This window comes from Gekko japonicus, unplaced genomic scaffold (genome assembly GCF_001447785.1).
Source record: "Gekko japonicus isolate JY-2015 unplaced genomic scaffold, Gekko_japonicus_V1.1 scaffold450, whole genome shotgun sequence".
NCBI lineage: Eukaryota > Metazoa > Chordata > Lepidosauria > Squamata > Gekkonidae > Gekko > Gekko japonicus.
In genome coordinates this window covers 296,132-315,340 of record NW_015165843.1, presented here as the reverse complement: position 1 = coordinate 315,340, position 19,209 = coordinate 296,132, and the positions used below count along the sequence as shown (strand labels likewise).

The following is a 19,209-nucleotide window of genomic DNA, read 5'->3' as shown; positions in this document are numbered from 1 at the left end:
AACAGCCCGTGCTTTCCCTCCCATTAGGGCTGTAATTGCTCTCTGCTGTTATAATTTGGCTTCCAAAAAAAAAAAAACCAACAGAAAATAGTAGCGTGGCTTGGCCTGCAATAGCAAGAATTTTCCTTCCATTTGCAAGTTCAGAAAAGCCTAATCTGAGATGGGTGTGTGTGGGGGGGGGGGCTGTTTTCCACCAGGGCTGCCAGTATCTAGGTGAGGCCTGGCGTTCTCCTGGCATTCCAGTTAAATCCCCAGACTACAGAGATCCCTGCCCCTCGAGGAAATAGCTTCAAAGGGCACACTCTATGGTATACCATAGATTCTAGGCTAAATCCCTCCCTAAATTCCCCCAGTAGGCACTGTCTCCACATCTCCAGGAATTTCCAAAGCTGGAGTTGGCAACCTTATTTTCCATGTAGCAAGCCGAGGGCACGCCATAGTCCCTGTATTCACACACCCCAACCTCAGCACGGGGCAGTGATTTTCCCTTTCTTAAACTCATAAAAATGGGGGAAAGAATGTTAAAATTGGGGGAGGGTCTTTATTTTCCTTAGAAGTCCATTTCATAAGAACATGAGAAGAGCCCTGCTGGATCAGACCAGTGGTCCATCTAGTCCAACATCCTGTCGCACACAGTGGCCAGCCAGTTCCTCTGGACAGCCAACAACAGGGCAGAGAGGCCGAGGCCTTCGTTAGAACATAAGAAGAGCCCTGCTGGATCAGACCGGTGGTCCATCTAGTCCAGCATCCCGTCTCACACAGTGGTCAACCAGTTCCTCTGGACAGCCAACAACAGGGCAGAGAGGCTGAGGCCTTCATTAGAACATAAGAAGAGCCCTGCTGGATCAGACCAGTGGTCCATCTAGTCCAGCATCCTGTCGCACACAGTGGCCAGCCAGTTCCTCTGGACAGCCAAGAACAGGGCAGAGAGGCCGAGGCCTTCATTAGAACATAAGAAGAGCCCTGCTGATAAAGGGTGGCTGAATGCAGCCTCACTGTTCAGGGACAGTCTACTTCAGTTGTACCAGTGGCTGGAGGGGAAACAGGAGGGGGGAAGGCTTTGGCCTGAGTGCCCGACTTGCAGGCCTGCTTGGGGGGTATCAGATTGGCCAGGCAGGAACCAGGATGCTAGGCTTGGTGGATGTTAAACCCACAGTAATGGGAGGGGGTGGGGGAGGACATCCAAGTGGCACACGGCCTGAACTCTCAGCAATAGTGGAAAGCTGACATTGGCCACGATTCTCTGTGCTCTGAGAGTAGTATTCCTCCATGGCGAAATACCTGCATACTTTGCATTGGGCAATACCATGTAAAACCAGTTCAGTTTAAACAGGCAGTCCAATGGAAGGCAAATGATACTCTATCTATCTATCTATCTATCTATCTATCTATCTATCTATCTATCTATCTATCTATCTTTCTATCATCTATCATCTATCTCATCTATCTATCTAATCTATCTATCTATCATTCGATCTCTAGGCTGCCCTCCCCGCAGGCGGGCTCATCCCGTGTTCCAGGTAGAGCCCTGGGTCTGACTTGGGAAGTATTTGGAACCAGACTGGGCCACATTAGGCTGCCTAACGGGCGTGGCACCCCGTTGGGGCCTGGGAGGACAGGATTGCCCTTTCCTCTGTGCTTCACTGGCTCACCAGTGGGGTCGCGGGTGCTTTTATTGGCAGGGTTAACCAGAGTGGCACTGGCTTCAGTCTCCTCCTTGTCCACAGCAGCCTGGTGATCCACCCACGTGTTTCATATCGGCAAAGAGTGGCTGCCTACGCAGGATCCCTGAGCCGCTGAGGCATTCACTAATCTGCATTAGGTGATCCTGGGGACGCACCGTTGCTTAGGAACATCAGAAGAATGCCTTGCTGGATCAGAGCAGCATCTGCTGCGGCAATCCCAGTAACCAGTTGGCAGTAAGCGATCCGTCAGAAGTTGGCCAGGGCTTCACTGGTCTCCCCTCTGCACAGCTTTAATTCATAGTCCTTTTTAAAAAATCTGGGCCGTGGAGTGCAGGGTACCAGGAGCAGCAGTCCAGAAAAAGAAGATTTTTTAAATATATATCTCACTTTTCTCTGCCTTAAGGAGTCTCAGAACGGCTTATGATCGCCTTCCCTTCCTCTCCCCACAACAGTCACCTTGTGAGCAGTGCTCCCTCTAAGCTATGGAGTCTTGTGAGCAAAAATTCTACTTTGTGAACTACTGGCGTTAAAGTTGTGAGCGAATTATTTGGCTGCTGCACAAATTAGTCTGCTCTGGAGCCCTCCTTCCTGAGCTGAGACAAAAATGTGTAAGCCGGAGGCTAAAAAACTGTGAGCTAGCACACACTAGCTCAGCTTAGAGGGAACACTGCTTGTGAGGCAGGCGGGGTTGAGAGAGTTCGGAGAGAAGTGTTACTGGCCCAGGGTCACCCAGCAGGCTTCATGAGGGGGGGGGAGAGGGGAATCAAACCCAGTTCTCCAGATTAGCGTCCATTGCTCTTAGCCACTGCATCACGCTGGCTCTGAGGTGGACTGGAGAGAGGTGGACTGAAGTCTTGTGGCACCCGTAATGGCTAACAAATGTATTGCAGCACATGCTTTTGTGAGCCGGATCCCACTCGATCAGATGAACAGTTGGTTCCCTTGCTCGAAAGCCAGTCGAGTCCGACTCTAGGGTTGCGGTGCTCATCTCCGTTTCAAAGCCGAAGAGCCAGCGCTGTCCGAAGACGTTTCCGTGGTCATGTGGCCGGCATGACTAAACACCAAGGCGCACGGAACGCTGTTACCTTCCCACCAAAGTGGTACCTATTTATCTACTTGCAATTTCTTGCTTTCGAACTGCTAGGTTGGCAGGAATTCTAAGGCATAGATGAGTTAAAATCGCCCAATGAGCCCTTTGTAAAAGCATTCTTTCCCCTTGGTGGTCTGGGGGCACACACGGCTCCTCGGGAATTGGTTGTTATGGAATCAGGAGAGCTGAGCTGGCAGCGGGCCAGAGCTTTTGGAAGTCTTGAGCACCCCGGGGGCCAGGGAAGGAGGCACAGAAGCGGTTTTTAAATTTTTTTGACATCAGTGGCTCCTACAGGGTAGAATTGACCGAGAAGTGGAACTAGTTTCCCCGCTGTTGTACTTGGATTGGCCTTGCCTAGCTCATCATAGCTCTCGTTATACAAATATTCTCCCCTCCCCTTTAAGTTTTAAAGTTAGAGCCGGTTTTCAGTGGCGGGAAATCATGGTGTGTTTTCAGATGCACAACCTTGGGCCACCTGGGCCACAGAAACATTCTCATGGAGCACGTGGAGAGGGCCCTGTGCCAGTATGTGAGGTCGCATCAGTTGCTGGGGCAGGCTCTTGTTGCTTGCATAAGTGCACTTTTTGGAAAGTCTTGGGGGTGGGGGGCAGCTTGGTCCCGGTTAGCAAACCTGTGCAGTTGGGGTGAAAATGCAGCACCAACCGTGTGGGAGTCAGTTTGCTGCAGTGGTTAAGACTCTAATCTGGGAGAACCGAGTTGGATTCCCCACTCCTCCACATGCAGCCGCTGGAGTGACCTTGGATCAGTCACAAGTTCTTTCAGAGCTGTTCTCTTAAGGGCAGTTCTCGAGAGAGCTCTCTCAGCCCCACCTACCTCATAGGCTGTCTGTTGTGGGGAGGGGAAGGGGAAGGGGATTGTAAGCTGCTCTGAGACTCCGAGTGAAGGGCGGGGTATAAATCCAAGCTCCTCTTCTTCTCTTCAGTCTGTTCTTCTTTTCTGTGGAGAGCATTCTCATGAAGACCATGCCGAGTTCCTTTTGCTAGACCTCTTTCTGGGCAGGGAGCCATTGTACCAAAAGGTGTTGCAATAAAGGGACAGCTTGTTTTTCTCACTGTAAACCAAACGGTGGAGGATAAAAGAGCCAGGGCTGAAGAAAGGATTACACGGAGCGGCCTGCTTTTTGCAACTCTGTGAACATGGGTTCCTATTCATTCTCTCCCCCCCTCCCTTTACATAATAAAAGTGTGTTTCGTCTTCCTCGCCTTGCTGTGAACTCCGTGGAGAGAGCGCACAATGCTGTGGCATGTTCCCGTTGCACATCTTGCTGTTTTGGAATCAGTTCTGTGCCGACAGCACGGCTCTGGGTACATTGCAAGACCCGCGCAGGCCTGTTGGAAGAGTGTAATACTTCCCCATTAAAGCTTAAGCGAAAAATTAGTTCAGATCTCATCAGCTTGGCTTCTGAAGTGCGTGAGATATTACATAGGGTGTTGCATCTTGAAGTGACTCATGAGCCGGGTTTAGAAAAGGAGGCATGTACTTCCCCTTGACAGCCAGTCATATGAACAGTTGAACACACCTGAAGCTGCCTTACACTGAATCAGACCACCAGTCCCTCAAGGTCAGTATTGTCTACTCAGACTGGCAGCCGCTCTCCAGGGTCTCAGGCAGAGGAAGCCTTTCATATCACCTGGTATCAGATCCTTTTCACTGGAAATGCCAGGGATCAAACCAGGGACCTTCTGCGTGCCAAGCAGATGCTCTGCCACTGAGCCACAGCCTCTCTCCTGCCCCATGTTTCTGAACTGCTCTCCGAGTGTGATCATTAGTATTTATATAGTGCTTTCGAAGGTTCGGAGTGCTTTGCACGCGTTACCTTGCTGTAGTCCTGTACATTACGTCAGTATGATGAACTCCATATGGAGGTTGAGAGGGAGTGGCTTGCCTGGGGCTACCTTGCAGGCGCGTGGTAGAGAGGATGTTTCAACCAGGGACCCTCTGATTTGTAGGCAGCCTCTCCTTAGGCAGCATGATTTCTCTGGAACCTCAGCCTGACCCCAGTTCTGGAGCGCAGTCCATAGAACATAAGAACAGCCAATGTTGGATCAGGCCAATGGCCCATCCAGTCCAACACTCTGTCACACAGTGGCCAAAAATACCAGATGCCATCAGGAGGTCCAGCAGTGGGGCTGGGACACTAGAAGCCCTCCCACTGTTGCCCCCCCCCCCCAAGCACAAAGAATACAGAGCATCCCTTGCCCCAGACTGAGAATTAAGAACATAAGAGAAGCCAATGTTGGATCAGGCCAATGGCCCATCCAGTCCAACACTCTGTCACACAGTGGCCAGAAATACCAGGTGCCATCAGGAGGTCCAGCAGTGGGGCCAGGACACCAGAAGCCCTCTCACTGTTGCCCCCCCCCAAAGCACCAAGAATACAGAGCATCCCTTGCCCCAGACTGATGAGAGTTCCTATCTATACCTTGTGGCTAATAGCCACTGATGGGCCTCTGCTCCACATGTTTATCCAGTTCCCTCTTGAAGCCGTCCATGCTTGTAGCCGCCCCCACCTCCTGTGGCAGTGAATTCCATGCGTTAATCACTCTTTGGGTGAAGAAAAGGGGCTTTTGTTACAGTCAGAGAGGACCAGGCGTTAGTCTCTCCTCTTTCTGCTGGCATGAGTGCCCATTACAGGGCTGGCTAATTAGGTCAGGGATTCCCTCTGCATGATTCAAAAGTCACTGATTCGGGGGTCAACCCTGAATCAACATGGCTCCTTGGCATAAGCAGCGATGGCCGTCAAAGCCGCCAGGTAGGAAACATCTCCTGTGGCTCATGGTAGAACCTCAGCAGAACACAGAGACACTGCGGTGCAGGGGAGAGTGTGTGTCAGGTGGGAGCCGGAGGGGCCCGGGTTCAGATCCTGCTCAGCCATGCAGCTCCCTGACTGGCCTTGGATTGATCCTACTCCCTCAGCCTGATCTACCTCATAGGGTTGTTTGAGGACAAAACAGACATGGGGTGCCATGTTGGGGAGCCAGTTTGGAGTAGTGGTTAAGCGTGCGGACTCTAATCTGGGGGAACCGGGTTTGATTCCCCACTCCTCCACTTGCACCTGCTGGATGACCTTGAGTAAGCCATAGTTCTGTCAGAGCTGTTCTTGAAAAAGAGCCATTTCTGTCAGAGCTCTCTCAGCCCCACCTACCTCACAGGGTGCCTGTTGTGGGGAGGGGAAGGGAAAGGGGTTTGTAAGCTGCTCTGAGACTCTGCGTAAAGGGTGGGGTATAAATCCAATCTCCTCCTCCGCCTCCTGTCCCAAGATTCTCGGAGAAAGGACGGTACAGAAATCGAGTAAGCAGCTTAAGGGTAAACTTCACTTCATTTAAAGTTTTTTTGGGGGGGGAACTACCAGATTTTGTAGCCCACTGCTTTGAAAACATCTGGAGAAAACTGTCTTGTCTCAGAGAGCTCCTCCTACTTCTCCCAAAGTGATCAAACCTTTGCTTTTGGCGGCCACTTGTTCAGTAAAGCAGTTCAGCTTCCAGCCTAGAAATTTATCTTAAAATTCCCCACGCGCAGAATCCCAGACTCCCACCATTCACACCAGGCCGAGAGGGAAGCCCCCGCTCTCCTGGGCTCAGCTGTCAAAGGTGAGGAGTCGAACCAGCCTGGCCCCGGAAGCCTTTGAGTGTGCCCATGAATGCCAGTAATGTGGAGCCCCGTGCAGAGGAAAGGGGTAGGCATGGCACAGGCTGGCCAGCAGCTGCAGCTGGAAGCAACACTGGCCTTTCAGTAGGTGGCACCCTTCGCACACAGCTCAAGAGGAGCCCATTGCTGGAGCATAAAAGGCGTGTGTGTGTGTGTGTGTGTGTGTGTGTGTGTGTGTGGGCTCTGATCTGCTCCTAAACTGCGATTTATTTGTGCTTTCAACTGTGTTTGCATTCCACTTGCAAAACAAATAAATAGAACTCCAATTGGTATTTGTGGGTTCTTTCAAGCAGCACTCGTAGATGGCTGTGAAAAGCCCAGAGCCTGTTGCTGCGGGCAGTTTATTAGAATTCTACCGTCTTGATGTTGCTTCTTTTAAAAGGCGTTTCACGTTTGGCCGAGCAGCAAGTAGCAGCCGCGCCACATTGCCTGATTAACGTCTTCGCGTTTCGGACCGGGACTTTTTGCATGCAGCTGGTGATAACAAATTATTTAAGAGATGTATCACCCCCCACTTTGCTTCGCCTTCAGAGCAGCTTGGAAATTAAACGTGTCCCAGAGCGTCAGAATATATCTCACTGGTGGTTCTGTGTCTTTCGATTTGCAGGAGGCTGAACAGCACACAGGGTGAAATCCGGGTCGGGCCCAGTCATCAGGTAAGACAAATCCTACCGTGATAACCATCAAACATCGCCCTGCCCCATTCTAGCTAAAGGTTCTGGGTAGGGTTGCCAACTCTGGGAGATTCCTGGAGATTTGGGGGTGAAGCCAGGGGAAGGCAGACTTTGGGGAGGAGAAGGACCTCAGCCCTGGGTATGATGCCATACAGCCCCCACCCTCTAAAGCAGCCCTTTTCTCCGGGGGGGGGGGAGTGATCTCTGTAGTCTGGAGATCAGTTGTAATATTTAAGAGAGAGACCCAGTTTGGTGCAGTGGTTAAGTGCGCGGACTCTAATCTGGGAGAACCGGGTTTGATTCCCCACTCCTCCACTTGCACCTGCTGATGTGACCTTGGGTCAGTCACAAGCTCTGGCACAGCTGTCCTTGAAAAAGAGCAGTTTGTGTCAGAGTTCTCTCAGCCCCACCCACCTCACAGGTCCCTGTTGTGGGGAGGGGAAGGGAAAGGAGTTTGCAAGCCGCTCTGAGACTCCAAGTGAAGGGCGGGGTATAAATCCAATCTCTTCCTCTTCTTCTCTTCTTCTTCTAATAGCAGGAGATCGTCAGGCCCCACTTGGGAATTAACAAGCACACAGGAAACACGGCAAGGTTGAGCAAATGTAGAAAAACACCGTGTTAAAACACACAATACTATTATGCTACTATATCTTCATATATTGATATAATACTTGAATACCGTAGAGAATACAATGAATATCTTATTCGTTATAGCACAAAAACCTAAAGAACATTATGTATCTAGTAGAAAAGTCCACAGCTACAGAGACAGGATCTAATGCTGTAGTAGACTATCTTGCTTTCTGATGAGAGACTGATGAGAGATGCAGCAGGCCGTTACGCTTTCCAAAAAAAGAGATACAGTAAAGCATCAGAGCTACGCAACTCCCGGGCAAAAATTGCGCGTTTCGAGAGATTCTCCTTCAGGCAAAATTATTTTTCCTGGAACCAAAGCTCACAGTGCTACAATGCTCAAGTCAACAATTCCATAGAAGGCTTCTCCAGTTCAATATATGAAGATATAGTCGCATAGGAGTATTGTGTGTTTTGCCCTAACACGGTGTTTTTCTACGTTTGCCCCACCTGGAGATTGGCAGCCCCAGTTCCAGCAATCGCTCTGACCCACAAAAACACAAGGTGTCATTCAGAAGCTCTCTGTCTTGCAGTAGGCAGGGCAACTTAATTCCACAGAAGGAGCTCCTGGACTTTCACACTGGAAGCTTCCCAGTGCCTTCCGTAAGCAGCCTGGAGTCTGGCATTAGATCAGCTAAGCCAAAACCCGCTGTGACTGCTGTGAACAAAGGCCCCCTCCGGGACATCACGACTGGAAGAGAAAGCAGAAGGGAGAGAGAGAGAGAAGGATGATGGTTGGTCAGCACAGGTGGGCAGTGATGCTCATGGCTGGCCGTGCGGGTGGGCCCCTTGGCTCATTTAGGTCATCGCCCAGAAAGCTGCCTTATGCTCTCAGGCCATCCTCTCCTTAGTCTTGTGTACTTCAGACTGCCTCCCCTCCAAGGTCTCAGGCAGGTCTGTGTATTGCCAGCGACCTGTTCTGGCAGTTTTAATTTATCTTCTGTGCATAGAACCTACGTGTAGAAAAAGGATGTAGGTTTGAATCTTTAAGGGCTTACACATATTTTCGAAATTTTATTTATTTATGTATTTGGATTTATATCCCGCCCTCCCTGAAGGGGTCTTTGGGTGATACATTTTGACCAGGTTGTGCTGGTTCTCGGCCTCGCACACCACCTGTATGCTGTATGTGGTGTGCATGTGTCAAGAGTGATAGCCCTTCTGTTGTGGGTATGGGAAGTCAGACCAATAGGATTCAAATAAGTAAATAAAACCTTGCGGCACTTAGGGTGCTTTCACACATACTGAATAGTGCACTTTCAGTGCACTTTGCAACTGGATTTTACTGTGTGGAATAGCAAAGTCCGCTGGAGAGCCAGTTTGGTGTAGTGGTTAAGTGTGCGGACTTTAATCTGGGGGAACCGGGTTTGATTCCCCCCCTCCTCCATTTGCACCTGCTGATGTGACCTTGGGTCAGTCACAAGCTCTGGCACAGCTGTTCCTGAAAGAGCAGTTTCTGTCAGAGTTCTCTCCTCAGTCCCCCCACCCCACCTCCCAGGGTGTCTGTTGTGGGGAGGGGAAGGGAAAGGAGTCTGTAAGCCGCTCTCTTTGGGTAGTGAAGGGCAGGGTATACATCCAGTCTCTTCTTCTTCTTTCAAACGATTAATAATGTGCATTGATAGTGGTCTGAAAGTGCATTAATTCAGCATGTGTGAAAGTCGCAAGGTACGATAGTCCCACTGTACACTGCATTGGTCAGGCCGCACCTGGAGTCTTGTGTGCAGTTCTGGAGGCCTCAGTTCAAAAAGGATGCGGAGAGAACGGAGCGGGGGCAGAGGAGAGCGACGAGGATGATCGGGGGGCCTGGAGACCAAGAAGCCCTGTGAGGAAAGGCTGAGGGACTTGGGAAGCTTCAGTCTGAAGAAGAGGAGGCTGAGGGGGGGAAGGATGGCTCTCTTGAAGTATCCGAAGGGCTGTCCCTTAGAGGAGGGCAGGGAGCTGTTCCTGTCGGCAGCAGAGGAGAGGACTCACAATCATGGGTTTAAATTAAGGGCAGGAAGGTACTGGCTGGATATGAGGAAAAACTTTTTTACCCTCAGAGTTGTGCAACAGTGGAGTCAGCTGCCTAGGGAAGAAGTGAGCTCCTCCTCCCTGGCAGTCTTGAAGCAGCATCTGGACAAAGCCTTGTCAGGGATACTGCAAGCTGATCCTGCATTGAGCAGTGGGTTGGACTAGATGGCCTCTACGGTCCCTTCCAACTCTGTGATTCTCTATCCCAACTCTATACCCCCTGAAGAGCACTGCACTCTGCAGAGAAGAACCTGTTGGTGATCCCTGGCCCGCAAGGTATCTGGATGTCCTCGACTAATCTGGTGGAACTCCCTGCCAAATAATATCCGTGCCCTGCGGGACTTAATGCCGTTCTGCAGGGCCTGTGAGGCAGAGATGTTCTGCCAGGCTTTTGGTTGAGGGCAGCCACCTTGCCTGGCACTTTGCCTGGCACTTTGGTTGAGGGCACTCCACCTTGCCTGGCACTCTGTTTCTGGCCCCCCCTCCCCAGGGGGGCAGTGGTGCAATTTGGAGTTTTAGCGCCATCTAGTAAATGTTACGTGCTGTATTTTATTGTTTTCATTGGTGATTAATGTTTATGACTGTGCTTTTATTGTCGTACACCGCCCTGATCCCTGTTTTGCAGGGGAGAGCGGTCTAGAAGCCCGATTTTATAAATAAATATAGGCTTCCTGGCAAGACACATTCCGTTGTCAACAGCGTACGCTCTTGAGTCGGTCTGTGTTTTGATGAAGGGAAGAAAGCCGTGTCCAAAAAAGAGAGCAGAACTTCAAACAGCACAGGTTGCTCCGCGAATGGTTCTTTCGATCTCTTCTCATATCCCCAAGTAGTCCTTTTTGTTTAGCATAGTTGTCAAGCGATGGTATCTTTCTTTCTGCGGTAACAACCAATGGATATTGGGAGGACGGGATAAGCAGAGGGGTATATGTGTGTGTGTGGGGGGGGGGGGGCTGTATCTACACCAGAGGCCCCCGACCTTTTTGAGGCTATGGGCACCTTTGGAATTCCAAAGGGGTGTGTGTGATGAGCACCACCCCAAAATGGCTGCTGCGGGAGGTGAAGCCAAACATAATACCTCCCCTCCTCACTTTGCAGAAGAATCGCAGGAGGGGAATAAAAAGAAATGAAGGGAACCTGGTGGAAGGAAGGGTGAAAAAGAAGGGGGAAATAAAAAGGAGGGGAGCCTGAAGGGGAAAGAGAGCTGCAAACCTGGATGCCTATTGGTTGCCTGATCCTCCAACCGCTGCTGCTGCTATTGCACCCATGGAAACCCCTGTCATTCGAAGGGGGGCGGGTGATCACAAGTCCTGCCTTACAAATCCCCCCACCAGGGGAAGTACGAGGGGGGGGGCACCATGTTGGGGATCCCCAGTTCACACGCTTGAATAATATCTGATGGAAGAGCATTGCATGTTTTCCAGGTGACACCCATAAATTTAATGTGTGGGTTTAAGGCTGCCCTATCCGGCCTGCGATCCAGCACACAGCCCCTGTTTCAGCTTCCAGCTATCATAGCATCCATTGTGGAAAACTGTGGTAGCTGACAGTACTCATTTACTCCCCTTGGTTTTGTATATTCATCAATGCAAATTGCCATATTGAAATCTGCTAAAATATTTATGGTTTTAATTGGTGGTGCTTGAATAATATTTGTGGTGTTCATGTAGTCTGTATGCTGACTTGCAGAAGGGCTTCCTGCGTTATTGTTCACAGAGGCACACATACTCCTCAGAAATTATAAAAGCCAGCTTGCCACAAAATGAGAAAATCAGGAAAAGGCCTGGGTAAACAGAGTAATCCCACTCGGGACCATTGTTCTGCCCCCACGACTGCTGGGGTTGCTGGGCCGCAGCAGCGCCATCTGCTGGACTCTGCTTCCCCAGCATCCCATGAATTCCTAGCCAACTCTCCAGTGCAATAAGGAGACAGTGAGTTCTAGTGGAGAGCTGAACTAGGGGTTTGGGTATGTGTGTATGTGTGTGTCCAACCCTTCATATGAAAATTGGAGCCTTACGTGGAGTCAGGTGATAAGTCCATCTAGCTGTCCATTTCCATTGAGCAGTGACTTTCCAAGAACTTCCAGTGGAGCACTGGATCCAGTTCAAGGTCTTGGTTTTGACCTTTAAGGCCACCAGCGGTCAGGGACCCACATACCTTCAGGACCGCCTCTCTCCTTGTGTCCCTGGTAGAGCATTATGCTCTAGTAATAAGAACCTCCTGGCGGTCCCTGGACCCTGGACCGAGAGAGATCATCCGGCTGTGCCCAGCTAGGGCTGTGCTCAACCGGGTGGAACTCTCTGCTGGAGAATATCCGTGCCCTATAGGGACTTGCTATCTTGCCATAGGGCTTGTAAGGTAGAGACATTCCGGCAGGCACTTGGCTGAGGACAGCGACGGTCTAGCACTCTCATACTCCCACCTTCCTTTTTATTCCTTCATATCCCCCCCCACCCAGGGGGCTGCTGGAAATTACCGTCATCTTGGATTTAGTGCTGTTTTTCTGCCTGTTTTTAAGTATTTTAGTGCTGTTTTAATTCAATTATATTGTACTTATCTGTGATGCAAGCTGCCCTGAGCCCTGGTCGCAGGGAAATGCTGCCGATAAATCAAATATAGTAGGTAGGTAGATAGATATTAGTTGTCAGCCCTGCTGGCCAGGATCCTTTTAACTGGCCACATCTGGTACTGAACCGGGGACTGGCCTCCCTGCAGACCGTCTGCTCTGCCATTGATCTCTGGCCCTCTCCTGTTGTGCAGCATGCTGATCACCCTGGGCGTGAGCCTGCATTCCTCTGAAGAAGAGTTTGCATAGGACAGTGGCTAATTGACGGCGCTGTGGATCCACCAGTCATTGTTCAAAGCTTATTTCTGCTGAGAACTACTACTAGGTGGTGTCAGGCAAGCCACACTCTAAGCTTCAGGGCCCCCCGCTGTCTGTAATGTGTGATAATTCTGGCCTACCTTGCAGGGTTGTTTTACTGAAGTAAGGGCCACGAAGCGCTTTGACCACTGGAAAGTGCTGTGTGAGTGAGTATAGCTAGCTTTAAGTCCACTAGCACTTAGATATCAATGAAGTTTCTGTGGTGTGAGCTTTCAAGAGTCAAAGCTTCCTTTATCAGGTATGAAGCCTTAACTCTCAAAAGCTCATACCCTGAACATTTTGTCGGTCTCTAAGGTGCTGCTGGATTCTTATCTATCTGTTCTACAGCAGACCAACATGGCTACCCTCTGGGAGCATAACTGAGCAGGTTACCTCTCTCAGAAACTTCCGACAGCCCTTGCAGATGAGCCATTCATTAAAAAACAACAACAACTATGGCTTGAGATTGAAGCTTGTCCAGAAAGTTTTGTGATGTCAACTCCTTGGAGTTCATTTTCCATGGCAGTTTTACTAGACTGGTGGATTATTCCTTTCTCCTGCATCTGAAGGTTAGAAATGCAAGAACAGTTAATAGTTTGGAGTTGGGGCGTTTTCCTGGACATTCACGCTTGACCTTTTGGGCATAATCTAAAAATCTAAAAGCGAGAGAAAGAAGTGCTTGACAGGTTTTTTTTCTTGGGGGGGGGGCAGTCTGAGTCCTTGTCTGTGCTGCCCACTCCTCTGCCTGCAGCCCCTCCGTGGTGCCAGCTGCCTCAGTAGCTGGTTTGACCGTCACCAGTGTCAAAAGTCGAGATGCACCCTAGAAAAGAAAGGAGAAGCAAATAAAAACAGAGTGTGCAGGAAAAGCCTTCAAGAGTCTGGGATTTGTAATTACTGGTCTTGTATATTTTTTATGGCCTTTCAACTGTGCTTAGCATAGTAACGATGCAGAGTAATTACAGGCTCGAAAAGCTCTTGAGTGTCTCGCACCCGTTGCTGCCTATGACTAAGGGTGCTGCTAATTGAAGCTCGCTGCTTTAATGCAAGGCTCCTTCAGTGGTGGAGTTCACAGCACGGTGCATTCTCACACTTGGCTGCCCGCCTTGGCTTAGTTCTCCATCGTTCTGGTTTCTCAGACTGTACAACTCGAGAACTTGCAAGGGTGATCGATGTGGCTGAAGGAAAGGCCTTTTTCCCCAGAGCTTCGTGCCCTCAAGTCTCTGTTTTGCCGCTGAGACCCTACAAGAACTTGACAAAGTTACTGACTTGGTTTTCATCATCTCTAAAACGAGTGTTTTTGGGTAATGAGCCTTTTCCCAAGTTTGCAAGTGAAGGCTTAAAAGTTACTTGCCCACGAACTTGTTCACTAAACCAGCTGGCCGCACCTCCTGCAAGTGCAAGTCATTTGTGGCACACCAGTATCCAGAAAGATAAAGGAAGAGTGGGGAAAACTTGGTAGTCCAGCTTACAAAAACACCTCCACTGGGTTGCTTGGAGGCAGTTTTTTCCTCGCCACAGGCGAGTAGGGAAGTGGCTTTGATTTACCCAGCCCACTTCTGTTACTTCTACCATGCAAGAGAGAGCTCAGGGAGTCCAGAGTCAACGGCTCATTTCTTAACACAGATCCTCTCCTTTCTGCCTCTCTGAATCTTTTCCAGGCAAAGCTTCCAGAACTGCAGCCCTTCCCTTCAGGAGAGGGCGACACTGTGACGCAGCATGAGGAGCTGGTCTGGATGCCCGGGGTCAATGACTGCGATCTGCTCATGTACCTGCGGGCAGCACGGTAATGTCAAGCGAAAGCGTTTTCCTGGTGCCCACTGTGAGGAGTTGCTTTGTCAGTCCCAAATTCTGTAGACAGAAATAGTTTCACCGCTCCTGTACGCGATAAAAGGTTGCACGGATTTACTTTATCTATGTGTGTTCTGGCTGGACCTGAATAGCCCCGGCCAGCCCGATCTCCCCAGATCTCGGAAGCTAAGCAGGTTCGGCCCTGGATGGTACTTGGATGGGAGGCCACTAAGGAAGTCCAGGGTCACTGTGCAGAGGCAGGCAATGGCCAGCCACCTCTGCTCATCTCTTGCCGGGAACGCCCTTTGGATGGGATCTCGGTGAGTCGATTGTGATTCAATGGCCCTTTCCACTAGTGTTCCCTCTAAGCTGAGTTAGTGTGAGCTAGCTCACAGTTTTTTAGCCTTCGGCTCACACATTTTTGTCTTAGCTCAGGAAGGATGGCTCCAGAGCAAACTAATTTATGCAGTAGACAAATTGCTGGCTCACAACTTCAATGCCAGTAGCTCACAAAGTAGAATTTTTGCTCACAAGACTCTGCAGCTTAGAGGGAGCATTGCTTTCCACCACCATGTATGTTCTGACCAAAATCAAGCGCCATTTCCTGATTTCATTTCTTGTTAGGCTCGGCTGGTGTAGGCTTGGGACTGTGTGTGTGTGTGTGTGTGAGAGAGAGAGAGAGAGAGAGAGAGAGAGAGAGAATGTGATAAAAATTTAGAGCCCTAATTTCCCCTTTCCTTTTTGAAGGAGCATGGCAGCTTTTGCAGGGATGTGCGATGGAGGATCCACGGAAGATGGCTGTGTCGCAGCCTCCCGCGATGACACTACACTCAACGCGCTCAACACAGTAAGTCTCTGGGTGTGTGTGTGTGGGGGGCAGTTTGCCGGCATGCCGTGGTGCCCCAGGAAATCAGGGGGGTGCCGGGGGGGGGTGCACACCAGCAAAAGACGGACAAGCAAAAAACGGGAACGTCTTCCAAGTTATTTTTCTTCCCAGTTTTGGCCACGTGAGGCTGCCTTATACAGAGTCAGGATGTTGGCCCATCCACGCTTCCAAGGCTTAGGCAGAGGCACAGTGGACTGAGATCCCCAGACCTGGAGTGCGGGGGGATGAACCCAGGACTCGGTGCATGCAAAGCAGCGCATGTGAGCATGAGAGTGGATAGAGCAAGTGGTGTAGCAGACAGAGTAGCTGACTAGCATCCCGGTCAACCCGGGTTTCGAATCCCCACTTCTGCCGTGAAAGGCTTGCCGGGTGACCTTGGGCCTGTCACGAACTCTCAGCCCGGCCTACCTCACAGGTTGGTTGTTGTCAGGAAAACGGAAGAGAGAACAATGTTCCAGGTCCAAACTGGGGAGAAAGGGTGGGATATAAATAAATAAATAAGTGCAATGCAAATGCGCTTGTTTGTGTATTATTTATTTATGTCCCGCTTTATTTCTGTCACGCTCAGAGTGTTGGTCCGTCTAGCCTGCTGCCATCTGCTTGGCTGGCGGCAGCTCTCCAAGGCCTCAGGCTGTGAAAGGTCTTTCCACTTGCCGGAGAGCCCGTGTGGTGTCGTAGTTCCAGCATCAGACTAGGATGGGACCTGGGACTCAATCCCCGCCCAGCCAGGAAGCTCACCGGGTGGGCCAGTCACTTTCTTGTCCCCTAACTGGACTCCGAGGGTGGTTGCGCGGATAAAGTAGGGAAGGAGCATTATGCTCCAAAGATCAACACCTCCTGGTGGTCCCTGGCCCGAGGGGCGTCCGCCTTGCCTCGACCAGGTCCAGGGCTTTCTCTGTCCTGGCCCCAGCCTGGTGGCACACGCTCCCTATTGAGACCAGGGCCCTGCGGGAACTTCTTCAACTCCCCGGGGCCTGCAAGACGGAGCTCTTCCGCCAGGCCTGTGGTCGAGGCAGCGGGCGCCCATCTATGGCCTCCCTACTGACAGCTGGCCTTTATTTCACCTGTCCCATCAGGCCAGAATCTTTATAGCCAGCTGACTTCTGTTTTAAGTTGTACCCGTTGTTTTTAATGTTCATATTGTGTTTTAAACTGCCGTTCTGCTTATTATAATGACGTTACCCACCCTTGAGCCCATCCTCAGGATGGGCGGGATATAAATACAAATAATAAATAATAAACAAGGAGAGACACCCCCCCTCTGCTGTGTGGAGACCCTTGAAGGAAGGGGAGGGTAAGTAAGGGACAGATGGAAAGAGAGCCTTAATAGAGGTGCAGCCAGAATCCCCAGGCGGAGGTCTCAGCTTGACGTCCCTCGCACTGGCACAGCCTGTGTGCTTCAGCTGCTCGAGAAACCCAGAGAGCTGGCACCCAGTGTGGCACATCTCCCTCCGTGTCACTGCGGCGCTCCCTCCCGCTCCCTGGAGGTGGGCTGCCAGCTGGCTCTCTGGAGCGCTTGCGAGTTGCCCCTCAGTGGCTTCCCACTTGCTTGGATGCCTCTGCTGAGGCCGCTAATCACCTGAGAGCTTTGGGAATTCTCCCTGGCCTCACCCAGAGCGCAACAGGGATGGAGGTCATTCATGCATCAGTTCCTCCTCCTCCTCCTCCTCTTGCATCACTCGCCTCTTTAATTGCTTCGTAATCCCTTTGTGGTCTGGAAACCTGATGCTTCTGTCACAGGAATCTTGTGCCTGCAAGACTGGCAAAGACGTCCTTGGCGTTTTTCACACTTTGGTCGTGTGACGCACATTACCTAGTATGGATTGGGCCTCCGCAAGTGCCGGAGAGTTCCAGGGAAGCTAGAGGGAGGAAGGCACTCCCTTCCCCCAGTTAATCTAGCCAGCTGGATGCTATGCTTAGCTTTTATGTAGCACTTGAGAGTCTTCAGAGCTTTCCTGTACGTCATCTCTGTAATCCCTCCAACAGCCCTACCAGGTAGGTCGAGCGTCATTTTCTCCAAATTGCAGGCTGGGGGCTGAGGTTGCACGTGGTTTCACTAAGGTCACCTAGTGAGCTCATGGTAGAAGAGGTGAGATTCCTGGTTCATAGCTCCATCTCTTCACCTCTACTAGCTTTAGATTATGTTCATGATATGCCTATTATTCTCATCTTCATGAACCACAGGAAAACCACTCTTGTTTCATCATGGGTGTGAGAGAAGCAGGGTAGTGGCAGGTTTTGCCAGAGGTGGTGGCATTTTTGCAGCACATCCCTGAATTTTCCCGACTTGCAGCGCCAAGCCCAGCTTTGGCTCACAGCTGCAGCACCTCTACTTTCTGTGCTTGGTGGCTGAGTCTTGAACCTGTTTTGCAGTCTCCATCCAGGCGAACGTGTGCACTCTTTTTCTCTTCCCTTGTGAAGTAGCTGTATGAAAGGCTGGTACTAAAGCAAGAGGGAGACTGTGTGGAGCTCCTTCTGCCTTGTTCAAAGGACCGAGTAGCCTTCTGGTCTCCAGATCATTCGCCAGTCTCCGTGCCCCACTGTCAGGGATGCATGCCAGGGCATGGGTCTCCCGTGAGTACCACGGTTGGCCCTGAATCAGAGGGTTATAGGGCAGGGCTGGCACTGATCATGCGTTTTAAACCTACAGGGTTGCCTTACAAGGAAACAGTCTGTCTGCTGATCCTTGGCCTGTCCGTATCTGTACCGTCTACTCAAATTGGCAGCTGCTCTCTCTCCGAGCTCTCAGGCAGAGAAGGTTCTCTCCCAACACCTGTTAACTGATGCTCGGTCTCTGCATGCAGGGGAATGAGATGGTAGAGTGGACTGTACCACTGCAGGGTGCAGGTGGGGAGTCACTTTTAAATGCTTCCTTTTAAAAAGAAAAGTCCTACCAATGGATTGTGGCTGGGCTGGAGTCCTTTTTCTCCATTTGCATTGCCGGATTCTTTTGACTGCAGCGAGTCTTTTTAAAATGTAGGTAGTGTTTAAAAATGGCACCCCTCCCCTTGACTCATACAGTGCATTCTAGCATCTGAGGAATGTACCACCTCATTCTGCATCATGGGTAGACCAGGCTGCTGATCCTTTAACTGGAGATGCCGGGGACTGACCCTGGAATCTTCTGCCTTCTACCGAGTCCCCCCCTGCCCGGGATGGGTTTATCCTTTTCTTTCCTTTACTGCTTTGAGGAAGGGGATCAGGCCTTCTTGCTATGTTAAGAAGTGTGTGTGTGTGTGTGTGTTTAGAAGTGATAATATGGAGCCCAAAAGATTAATGGCAAAAAATTGATAGGCTATATGATTTCTTATTATGGAAATGCAATAAACTTCAGAGCAGCACTTCACATAAATCTGTCCTGACAAGCTTCTTTGCTAGTGTTTTATTTATGTAATAACAGGGTGCCGTAACCCTCACTGTGATTTATTGTTAATTACACCCAATAGAAATGAAGAGGGGGGAAGACTTTTTCCGCTGTGCGGCATTGCATTATCTAGTCCAACAACTCCTTCCAGGGATTATTTGCTTAATAGCATGGGTAAATTTCAGCGTTTTCATGTCTGGCAGGGTGGGTGGGTGGGTGGTTTATTCTTCTTTATAGTAGGTTTTCCAGTTGCATTGTAACATTTTTCGTTTGGCAAATCAAATGGGACAGAAAATGTTCTTTGCAGACCATTCATCTCTTTTAATACGTACAGTGCAGGGTTTGTTTGAGCAGGTGACAGGCTGGCATGTCTGTCACGTTTTTTAGCCTGCCCTTTCTCTAAGGAGCTGAAGGTGATGTTCTTTTTTTCTCCCTTCTCCTGTTTTATCCTCTCTGCAACTAGTGTTCCCTCTAAGCTAAGTTAGTGTGAGCCAGCTCACAGTTTTTTAGCCTCCAGCTCACACATTTTTGTCTTAGCTCAGGAAGGATG

At 50.3% G+C, this 19,209-nt stretch overlaps 1 protein-coding gene across 1 annotated transcript in view; it reads left to right on the top strand.

Moving 5' to 3' along the window:
- RERE (arginine-glutamic acid dipeptide (RE) repeats) overlaps nucleotides 1-19,209 on the top strand; it is a 301,925-nt gene that overhangs the window by 126,873 nt on the left and 155,843 nt on the right. Inside the window, 3 exon segments of the mRNA XM_015411042.1 lie at nucleotides 7,052-7,100; nucleotides 14,280-14,404; nucleotides 15,157-15,256. Of these exon segments, the coding sequence (XP_015266528.1) occupies nucleotides 7,052-7,100; nucleotides 14,280-14,404; nucleotides 15,157-15,256 (274 nt within the window).